Here is a 12,119-nt window from a genome sequence, read left to right on the forward strand (position 1 = left end):
TTTTTTTTTTTTTTTTTTTGAGTTGGAGTCTCACTCTGTTGCCCAGACTGGAGTGCAAGTGGCACGCTCCTGGGCACCGCAGCCTTGACCTGCTGGTCTCCGGCGATCCTTCCACCTCAGCCTTCCAGGTAGCCAGAACTGCAGGTGTGTGCTACCACGCCCAGCTAATTTTTTGATTTATTGTAGAGATGAGTTCTCGCCAAGTTGCCCAGGCGGGTCTCAAACCCACGGGCTCAGGCAATCCACTCACCTCGACCTCCCAAAATGTTGGGATTACAGGCTGAGCCACTGAGCCCGGCCTATGTATTAATTTTCTATTGCTGTTGTAACAGATTGTGACATAGTGAGATTAAAACAACACAAATTTACTATCTTGTAATTCAATAGGTCAGAAGTCTAATAAGGATCCCATTGGGCTGGAATCAAGGTGTTTGCAGGGCTGTGTTCCTTTCTGGAGGCTCTAGGAAAGAATATTATTTTCTTTCTTTTATCACCTTCTAGAAACTGCTTACTTTCCTGGGTTCATGGCCCTTCTCTCCATCTTCAAAGCCAGCGAAGTGAGTCAAGTCTTTCTTATGTCATGTCACTCTGACATTGCTTCTTCCCTCACATCTTTTCTGTCTGATTCTTCTGCACCCCTCTTCTGCATTTAAGAATGCTTGTTATTATCATATTAGGCCACCCAGATAATTCAGAATAATCTCCCTTTTTTAAGATCGACTGATAAGCAACCTTGATTCCATCTGCTGCCTTTGTCATGTAGTGTTACATATTCATAGGATCTGAGGATTAGGAAATGGGGAAGCCATTATTCCACTTAGCAAAGTGTACATATTAAAGTCATTGAAAGTTTATGAGCAGAGTGGAGTTTTAGAGAGTATATCAGGGAGTCAGGGGCTTTACCCCGGAATAAACATAATGTGCTTTGGGGAGATCTGTAGATAACTCAAGAAAGAATAGAGTAGGAGTTATAGTCTGCTAACTTGAGATTCAATGCCAGAAGCGGTGGTGTTTAGGATAGTGAAAGACAGAATTATTGGAAATTTAGAAAAAAGAAGCAAACAACCTATCTGCTCAACTTCCAGACCCAGCAGTCTTACAGACTTGGTAGGAAAAAGTCTCCCACATGAAAAGGTTCATCATGTCCATTAGAGCAATAACTGAGAGGAAAAAAACAAAACAAGACAAAAAAAAAACAGAGGTTGAGGACATAACAGGTTCTGCTGAGTTTAGGCCTGGTGTGGTGACTCATACCTATAATCCCAGCACTTTGGGAGGCCAAGATGAGAGAATTGCCTGAGGCCCTGGGTTTGAGACCAGCCTGGGCAACTTGGTGAGATCTCATCTCTACAACAAATCAAGAAAAATTGGCCGGGTGTGGTGGCACATGCCTGTAGTTCCAGCTACTTGAAAGGCTGAGGCAGAAGAATTGCCTGAGCCCAGCAGGTTGAGGCTGTAGTGGCCGTGAGCGTGCCACTGCACCCCAGCCTGGGTGATAGAGTAAGACTCTGACTCAAAAAAAAAAAAAAAAAAAAAAAAAAAGAACAATAGAAAGGATTTGAGATTTGAGGTGGCCTCAACAAATGGGCCTTATGGGAAATATATTTCAGGGAAAGATGGCTATCCCAGGGAACAAGGACTTCTTTTGGGGGCTGAGATAAGCAGGATGAATACCACAAGGAGATTAGCCATATAACCTCCAAGTGGATAATGGTGAGACACAGTGAGGGTTGGGTTACAGGAGAAAGGTCGTGTCGGGGCATGGAAATGTTGGGTGTTCTCCTTTACTCCTCTTGGAGATACAGAGTAAGCAAAGTGGTTGTTTTTCTCAAACTTGTGCAATTCCCAATTGAAACTTGCTGATGAAGGACAGTAGAAATATTACATTAAGCTTGGAAATATGACTGCCTAAAACTTGTTAGAAAAAATTCTAGGTTCTGTACATACTACTGTGTATATATGATAATTGATATTGAATGCTTATTATGTTCTAGGCATTATTTAAAATAAATTGTTTTAAAGATGTGGGGTACAATTTAGGATTATGTATACAAGTGAACATCATACAGGTAAAGTTTGGGCCTCCCTTTGTTTCTCACTTTGCCTGGTTTGAGATCAGGTACCCTTATTGATGTTGTATTCTAGGCACTATTATAAATATATGTAAATAAATATAAATTATACATATCATATATACTTAAATTTCAATAAATTTTTTGAAGTAGTTCATTGATACCTCAATTTTATAGAAAAGAAAATTGTTTCTTTATATAAACCACTGAGGAAAATATTGATCGGATGTTCTTTTGAGAGAGGAAAATTCTTATTCCTCCTTACTCAATCCTAATAGCATTTATTCTACTACCACTCTTTGATAACTGTGAACTTCACATTAAAAAGTGGACTTGGTAATTGAATGTTATGCTCTGAGAAGTGTGATCTCTACACAAATCATTGTAGAGGAGATCGAAAGAGTCTTGGAGCCACACATACTGTGCATATTGCATTTACTTCAAAAGCCAAACTGTCAGGCAGTCAGGGAAAGAGAAGGTTGCCCACTCTATTTAGGAAAGCTTGGTTAGATGAATGCCTGGTATCTCCTAGAAATAAGACTGGGACTAGTGTTATTAATTTTTTCTCCATCTTAGGTATTAGAAGCAGATTCCTCTAAGTGACATTAAGGAGGACCAAGAAAATCAATTTTAAAAGTATTACCTATAACTTAGAAAACCAAGCCATCCTATAGTCAAGTCTCCCTAAAGAATTCTTTAAGAAAACTAAAAAACAGAAAATTCCTACAAAGAGCTCTTTTAAAAAGTCATACACAAAAATATACTTGAAATAAGTTCAAATCTTTACCCATATCTTCGCTAGGCATAACAGTTGCTTCCTGAAACTCTCTTTCCCATCTCTTACTTTCCCTGTCAAATTCTCCTAAAGCTCCATGCTATGGACACCTTCATCCTTCTTATACTTTCCTTTTTAATGTCACATTATGTGTACTTCAATACTCAAGTTATTACATCTTGTTTCTAAAACTTTAAAGCGGCAGTTGATGGCAGATACTCTCTCTGCTCACCTGCACATGGTGTCCTTCACAACGAATCCTCCTGTTAATAAAGCTACCTTTCTTAATTCATAAATAAATAAATAAAACTTTAAAGAACAATTTTTCTTGAGCATTTGAAAATTGATTATAAAGTTGACTGAGATTATTTAAACACTATACATACCATTGAACTATTGGTTATTTGGAATATTTCAATATTTTAAATACGAGAGAAAGACATCAATAAAATGATTTCAAAAGACATTATTGTGCTTTTCCAAAATATCTACGTAACATAATGATTTTCTCCATCAGTTCTGCATTCTTTTTTTTCTTTTTCTTTTTTTTTAACTTATCTAGGATTACCAATATGTTTATTTGATCATATTCCTAGTAAGGTTTCAGCCAGGTTATTTTGATTTCTTTGGGGATTGTGATGCTCTTGGGATGTCTAAAGAAGAAGTATAGCATTTCTGACTTGCAGTGTTTATAGAATCCAGGTCATTGATAAAATGCTTTTTGTTAGGAACACAGAATTAAATTGTGTTCTGCAAGGTGATTTGCATTTCAGGCACTGATCATCAGTATGTTTCCTTCTATAATTAAAACACAGTTGCTCAGTAAATAAAATGTTTTATGTTCAATCTTGTCCTATAGTATTTATCATTTGCTGCAGATGTCTTTGTCAAAATGTTGTTCATTGCATAGCTCATAAAGATGTGTAACAAAACTCATTAGCTCATCATTATAATCTATTGATTAGGTTAATTAACATCACCTAATGCTTGCTTTCTCATTAGTTTTACTACAATTATTGACTGTCTGAATATTCATCTCCTGTTAAAATATTATGAGGGATTAAATCTGTGTAGTTAACACTCCTCCTGAGAATAGTTGGTTCATTTATCATCTTGAAATACACAGTCAAACTCTCCTGTTATTTGGTGATTGTACATAACAAACTGAATAATAGCTATGCATATTTACTCTGGTTATTATCTGCTTGTATGTGACCATCAGGTTTTATAGTCCTTCTTGTTTTTGAGCAATTTCAATTTCTCAACTCATCTGGTTTATAAAAAATTTCATTGTATTATAGTTTCTTGATTACAAAATAGAAACAAGTGTTTGTTACTGCTTTATAAACAGACATATAACTAATAGGAAAACAACATATTATTAAATTTCTTCCTTCTCCACTTACTAAAATAAATGAGATTTAAACATATTATGATATATTAATTTTTTTCTTTTTGTTAACCCTTCACTTTTGTTTCCCATACTTATTCCTTTCTACCTCCACAAAAAATTAGTTGTGTGTTTAGAATGTGTGCTTTATGTATAACTTTTATAAAAACGCTGCTTTTCAGTGCAGCTGTTTTGTTTATTTAAATTTATGTTGAATGTAGAAACATTCTATTTTTAGTTATTTCACTGGGCTCTATGTTTTTAAGATTCATTCATGTTGCCGCATGTAGGTAGCCTGTGGGTTCTAACTAGGCATAGTGATCTATGGAGTAGATATGCCACCATATTTGTCCACTCTCCTAGGATGGTAACCCAGTTCCAGCTCTCTCTACAAGCAACCTTTTATTGACTTCCATGAGAACTTCATTGGGTTACATAACCAAGAGAGGAATTGCTGAGTTATCGGTATTCATGCATTACCTTAAACAATCACTGCTAGGCTGCTTTACTGAACATTTGATCAAACTTATAATTCTAAGCTAGGTGTGGTGGTTTACGCCTGTAATCCCAGGCATAGGCAAGAGGAGGCAGAGGCAAGAGGATTGCTTGAGTCCAGGGGCTTGAGACCAGCCTGGGCAACTTGGTGAGAACTCATCTCCACAATAAATCAAAAAAATTAGTCAGGCATGGTAGTGTGCACTTGTGGTTCCAGCTACTTGGAAGACTGAGGCAGAAGGATCACCTTAACCTAGCAGGCTGAGGCTGCGGTGGCTGTGAGCATGCTGCTGCACTCCAGTCTGGGCAAAAAAGTGAGACTCTTACTAAAAAAAAAAATATATAATTCTGCCAGCAATGCACCACTGTTCTCAAGCATCCATATTTCTATTCACATCTGCTAGTATCCAGTTTACTAATTTTTGCCAAACAGGCATAGAAGAATATTTTATGATTTTAATGTGCCTTTCACTGATTTCTTAAAGTACACTTTGTAGGCTTCCGATTCCTCTTTGTCCTTTTTTACTTTATTGAGATTCTGCTCAGGTTCTTGTCAGCCTAAATATTATTCCCTTGTCTGTTTTAGTTATAGCAAATGTCTTCTGTCAATCATCTGTTTATTAATTTTATGCTTTCTATTTGAATAGAATGTCTGCATGTTAATGTAATCAAATGTACCTTTTTCATTCCTATATGACAAGAGTCCCCAACCCCCAGTCTCAGACTGGTATGGGTCTGTGGCCTGTTAGAAACCAGGCTGCCCAGCAGAGGGTGAGTAGCTGCAGAGCTGGTAGAGCTTTGACTCCTGTCAGATCAGTGGTGGCATTAGATTCTCATAGGAGCATGAACCGGGCATGTGAGGGATCTAAGCTGCATTCCTAATGAGAATCTAGTGCCTGATGGTTCCTCCTCACCCATCTGTGGAAAATTGTCTTCCATTAAACCAGTCCCTGTTGCCAAAATGGTTGAAGACTGCTGCTATCTGGTATATACTTTTGGGGTTTATTTCAAACATCTTTTCCTACTCCTGGATAACATAGGTATTCTCCTAAATTATTTTCCGTTACCTTTATGTCTTTGCCACCACAGTACAGGTTAATCCACATTGTGTGTGGTTTTAAGTAGGAGACCAATTTTATTGTTCTCTACTAGTGAATCTGTTTTCCTAATGCCACCACTAAATGACTTCTTCTTTTCTTCATGGTGCCACTTTTATCAAATATTAAGTTTTCAGGTATATACTGGTCTCTCTTAAGTTCTAAGTTAAAATCTGTATGTGCATTTTATTGTCTTATGCCAAACCATACTAGAAATTTTTGGTAGGTCCATCTCACATTTGAAATTAGATTGGAAACTCCTGCCCTCCCAAATATGATTTAGGGCGTCACTTTAATATGTCAATGAACATTGAAAAAAGAAAAATGAAAGCAAAGAATTATTTGCCAAAAATACTTAGTAGTCATTAATTTATTTACTCATTTACTCACTCATTTGATAGTCAAGTATCTACTATAAATCAGAAATCATGATACTGCTGGGGATACAAAGGTGAACTATAGACAGGTCACTACAGTCATGAAAATGTAGTCATTGGTGAGAAACAAACATTTATCAAAGAATTACTCAAACAAATTGGACGTTGTAACTATGCCAGATTCTCAAAGTGAGAAGCAGTGGTTTAATGTGGAAGGTTTGACCTAGTAGGGAAGAAAATAAAAGTTGAGATTTGTAGACTGGATGGAAATTAGCCAGGCTAGAGGGAGGAAATTTCGAGGCAGAGATAAGATTATGTACAAAGTATTTATAGCAGAAGGAGCCTCGAGAGTGCAAGAATATGATAAAATGTGGTTGTATTTGTCTACAACAATACTTGGAAGTGAGATAGAGCAGAAGAAACTAGTCAATGAGAATGCATAGATACAGCCAGCAAGGGAAGAAGAAAGCCAGGAGATGTTGAAACAAACAAGTCAAGAGAAATAAAATAGTGAGGTTCTGTCTCTAGGTTCATTTAAGAAGAGACTAACATTTCATAATTCATAAAATGATATTAACAAATAATGTTAACCTTGGTAATTTTTTGTCTTTAAGGAACACTGTTTATATTTTATTGTACTTAATGTGATTGATTGATCTTGTCTTTTTCTTTTCTTTTTTTGTTTTTTTTGAGTTGGAGTCACTCTGTTGCCCAGACTGGAGTGCTGTGGCACATTCCCAGCCACCGCAGCCTCAACCTGCTGGGCTCCAGAGATCCTTCTGCTTCAGCCTTCCAAGTAGCTGGAATTATAGTCACGTGCTACCATGCTTGGCTAATTTTTTATTTATTGTAGAAACATGGTCTCACCAAGTTGCCCAGGCTGGTCTCGAACCCGTAGGCTCAGGAAATCCACTTGCCTTGGCCTACCAAAGTGCTGGGATTATAGGCTGAACCACCAAGCCCAGCTGATCTTTTCTTTTTCAAAGAAAGCAACATTATGCAAACTTGTGGCGATGAGTATTTCTTGTCCTAACAGGTTATTTTATAATTCCTTGGGTGCTTCCCTTGAACAAGCATCCTTTCTCTCTTATTCACCACTATACTCCCAGTATACAGAAAAATGCCTGAGATGTAGTAGGTGCTCAGTGAATACTTGTTGAATTAGTTAATAAAGCAAATGAAAGAGAGTTTTGCAGTTTAAGGATATGCTCTTTCATAGCACTCACATGGGGCTCATGTCAACAGTACCTGTTAGAGGCAGACTAGGCATTGTGAACTGTCTCCAGTCAAGTTCACCAGTTGCTTCAGAATTCATTCATGGGCGTTTTTGTTGTTGTTAAGGATTTGCTAAAAAGTACTTTAATAAGAATTAATTTATAACTTATTGTTCCTTAGTTTTGTTTTGTTTTTTTTTAACATATTCCACACCTGTAATCCCAGCATTTTGGGAGGCAGAGGTGAGAGGATTGCCTGAGCCCAGGGGTTTGAGACCAGCCTGGACGACATGGTGAGACCTTATCTCTACAATAAATTTTAAAAAAAATTAGCTGGGCGTGATGGTAGGTGCCTGTGGTTCCAGCTACTTGGAAGTTTGAGGCAGAAGGATCTTCTGAGCCCAGCAGGTGGAGGCAGTGGTGGCTATGAACGCGCCACTGCACTCCAGCCTGAACTACACAGTGAGACGCTGACCCAAAGAAAAAAAACTAAAAATGTAGGGGCAATTGAATTTGATTATACACCACCTTTTATTAAGGCCAATTTTGAAAGGCAATCTTCAGAGAAGTATGTACAGCATTTAAAAGTGATTGTTTATTTGAAAATGCAAAATTTAAAAACATTTTTTTCTCATATTGTGAAGGAGTCCTTTTAAAAAACTGGTCCAGGCTGGGCTCAGTGGCTCAGTCTGTAATCCCAGCACTTTGGTAGGCCGAGGCGAGTGGATTGCCTGAGCCCACAGGTTCGAGACCCGCCTAGGCAATTTGGCAAGACCTCATCTCTACAATAAATCAAAAATTAGTCAGGCGTGGTAGCGCACGCCTGTAGTTCCAGCTACCTGAAAGGCTGAGGAGGAAGGATCACAGGACCCCAGCAGGTCGAGGCTGCAGTGACTGGGAGCATGCCACTGTACTCCAGTCTGGGGGACAGAGTGAGACTCCAACTCAAAAAAAAAAAACAACTGGTCAAAATTTTCAGAATGTACACAGTTGACACACTGCAGCCTTTCGTCGTAATGTTCCATAGTTAACTCTTTAGTGTTCATAAGATCTGGGTTTAGTGTTTAGGGGAAGGCAGTTGAAGGATTTGGGAGTGGTGCATCAATTAGCACTAGATCAGAACAGAGAGCTACCCAGGAAAGGTAGTGGAAGGACAGGAAACAGGGAGCTGTCAAAAGGATGAGGTGAGAGTGTCACAGAGTACACTGAAAGCAGATAGACACTTATAATAATGTACACCTAGGGAACACTTAGCATATGCCAGGCTTTGTTCTGAGTGCCTTCCATGCATCATATCACTTAATCCTTGTATCAACAGTAAATAAGTGTGCTAATTTTATTGTAATTAGCAGATGTTCCCTTTCTATTCCAATTTATAAAGTAACTAGACCAGGCCCTTTAATCCTGTCCCTACACCTCCTTAGGTCTGTATTTCCCTTGCTTTTGAGATCCATTCTATGTCATAGACATGTTGAGATGAATTCACCCTAAAGATCACATCTGTCCACGTGGGTCACTCCTCTGGTTCTAGATGTGGGGCTGACTGGCAGGAATCACGAAGCTCAGGGAGAGTTGTCTAGGTGCTTATCAGTAAGCAGGACTTTCTTCTTTGTTGCTCTTAGTATCTTTAGTTTCTGACCTCTGAAATTAGAAAACTGTGATGGTAAGCTGGGTAGACTTGTCCCGTGGGCCTTGGATTGCAGATGGTTCATTTTTTTAAGGACTACTCCAGTTCTGTCTTTCTACTTTATCTTTGAAATGAAGACTTATTTGCAGCCATGCTTCTCAAAAATCTGTCATAAGCAGTCTAAATAGTTTAATTTTGGTTATGGGAAGTCCCAGAGACAGCATCCAGTATTATCTTATTATTGTCATCTTACTTAATGAATAGGAGGACTGAGAACTGAGACGTTACTTGAGCAACATAGAAGGAAGTTGGGTTCTCACTTTTGGTCTAGTGCACTTTTTACATAAGACAGTGGAAAACTAGTTCGTGTCAGCAGAATCCTATTCAAAGGCAAAAGACATTTTACAAAAAAAAAAAAAAAAAAAATCACGTCTATCCACATTTCATTGTCTCTTTACATATTTGGCCTTTGTTTCAAACCTGTATTTTATAGGAATCAATTTCAGTGATAATATAGACCAACCAAAACACATTAAATAAGTTGGGTCATTTATTTAGAGTAAATAGTTTATATCTCATTCTTTTGTTACAAAATTTTCATGATGAAACAAACAAAAAAATCATCATTTTGACAGCCTCAACCAGGTACCTGGTGTGAAAGATGAAAATAAATATCTAAAATGAATCCTTGTCAAATTGCTCTTCCACCCTTTTCTGGAATGAGGAACAACATGAGCCACCCTTAAGGCATTAGAGGTTAAGGAGTTGGAAAGAATTTGGAAATGTCCTATTGTCAAAGGCAATGATGACAGTCTGAGTAGATTTCTAGAACCTGAAACTATCTAGCTTCTCCGTCCTCTGAAAAGCGTCATGCTAGAGACTATGAGGTCATCATTAATAGGTGTTGTTATGAAATCATTGCTGGAATAACATGAGTGCTAACAAATATGGAAATGGAAGGAAGAATGTAAGCTGCAGTCTCATGCTGATGACCCAGGTTTATTTTACCAGCAAAGAGTCAATGATGACTTTATGGATGACAAGACAACAGAACAGCTCACTATGCAGCATTCACTAATAAAATAGAGCATGAGGCTAACACAGAGAATGCAAGGCATGTGCTGTTTGACATTAATTTTGAACTTTATAAGTATATGCTCAATAATGCAATAATTTGGCTGTATAATTATATTGCAGTAGAAAATATTTTCAAGAATTGAAATGGTGTGAGTGTCACGGTTGGCTTTTCAAACATGATTATCTGAACATCTCTGAGAAGACTTAGACCAAACAAAAGGGAGCGGACCAAGTTTCTCCTTTGTGGTCAGACTTACCAGGTTTAAGTCAGTAATTGAAAAGAGGTGCAGAAGGATGAGTCAAGAATGCCTTGTCATTACTTTCTGAAAAGCTGAAAGCACTCGGCTTTTATATTTTAATCTTCCAGATTAAGTGAAGCAAGAATTCAACCAGTTTAAGTGCACTTCAAATAAAATGCAAATGATTCCATTCTTATTCATTTCCCATCACGGACCCTGGTTTTGATGGTTGTAAAGAAAGAATTCTCCAATAGAAGATATTCAGGAGTCCCATGTAGTAAAAAAAAAAAAAAAAAAAAAAAAAAAAGTTATAGGAAGGCCTGTGGTTGGTTTTATTTGTGATCAGGGAGGTTATTGGAGAAAATCAGTAACCCACATTTAGTAAACGTCTAGGACCTCAATCCCTGCTTTTCAATAGTAACTCACCCTTGGCTTTGTTATTTTCCCATCAGCATTGATTCAACTTAAAAAAAATATTCTTATACTTTTGTCGAGGTGGGGGGGGGTCTCACTATATTGCTCAAGCTGGTCTCAGACTGCTGGACTCAAGTGATCTCCAGCCCTTGCCTCCAAAAGTGCTGGGGTTATAGGCATGGACCACTGCACCCAGCCTGATTCCTTAACTTTGTGTATGTTTTTGTATATATGTGCTTATTCTTGTCTCTAAATTATAGTCATTTTCATTTTTAAAATTTTCTTTAAAAATCATTTTAAATAGATTTAGGGGTTTTCTCACATTCGTATGTTGTGTCGTGAAGTCTGGGCTTTTAGTGGACTCGAATGGTGAACATTGTACCCAATAGGTAATTTGTCAGCCCTCACTTCCTCCCACTTATTCATCTTGTTGATAGTCTTCAGTGTCTATTATTCCACGCTTTATGTTTATTTTCTTGTACCATTGTCGTTCTGACCATAACATTTCTAAAAGCACAAGAACGGTGTGTCACAGACACCTTTCTGAACTGCGTTTGTCTGTCTGTAGGAAATTCACTCCAGACATTCAAAGTCTGAAAAGTGCATAGAATAGTTTTCCTGGCGTCCACCCTCTACCAGGTGGGCCTTAAGCTGCGTTGACACAAAAGGCAGCCTCTACAGCTCAGCCGCAGTGGTCCTCGACGGTCTGTGATTGACCCGAAGGCAGGGACCACAGAGGACTGGGCGGAGCTGGGGCCGAAAGCGCACTCAGGAGTGAGTCTCTGTACAGTCAGGGCTTCTGCTGGGCAGGGCCGGCTGTTAATCTTGCCAGGCGGACACCGGGGCGGGCGGGGGAGAAGGGACATATAGGTGGCGTCCAGGGGCAAGAAGCACCCTAGGGCAGGGTGGCGCGAGAGGAAGTTCCCACCGGCCGCGTTCTTAGAGAAGTGAGGACTTAAGAAAACTGCCAGGAGGGGCCGATCAGTGTCTTTCGGACGCGCCCGGTGCCCCACCCTCGAGCAGAGGAAAAGCCCCTTCGGTGAGAGGTAGGCGCTTCAGAGGGACGAAGAAGAAAAGCGCCTCTCCGCGCGCTCCACCTCCTGCGCCCGGCCGCGGCCCTTCCCCGCCGCGCCCTCGCGTCTCGGCCTCCGGGTGCCTCGGCGGGCGACCTGGCCCTCGTCCTCTCCATGGCGGCAGCCGGACCCACCGGCTCCCGGAGCGGAGCCCTCTGTCGGCTGCTCCTGCTGACCCTCACGGTGAGTGTCCCCGGGGTCACCGGCTCCCGCGAGGGGGACTGATCGCCGGGGAGGGGAGCAACAACCTGGGAAGCCGGGGCGGGTGG

At 39.5% G+C, this 12,119-nt stretch overlaps 1 protein-coding gene across 2 annotated transcripts in view; it reads left to right on the forward strand.

The window, feature by feature from the left end:
• The first annotated feature begins 11,827 nt into the window (after window positions 1–11,827).
• Window positions 11,828–12,119, forward strand: part of DSC2 (desmocollin 2) — a 37,053-nt gene continuing 36,761 nt past the window's right edge. For both annotated transcript variants that reach the window (XM_008073393.1, XM_008073394.1), the window contains exon 1: window positions 11,828–12,033. In XM_008073393.1, the coding sequence (XP_008071584.1) occupies window positions 11,965–12,033 (69 nt within the window). In that variant the 5' untranslated portion in view covers window positions 11,828–11,964. The remainder of the gene's footprint in view (window positions 12,034–12,119) is intronic.

This window comes from Carlito syrichta, unplaced genomic scaffold, assembly GCF_000164805.1.
Source record: "Carlito syrichta isolate Samal-C Ts95f unplaced genomic scaffold, Tarsius_syrichta-2.0.1 Scaffold315831, whole genome shotgun sequence".
Lineage (NCBI taxonomy): Eukaryota > Metazoa > Chordata > Mammalia > Primates > Tarsiidae > Carlito > Carlito syrichta.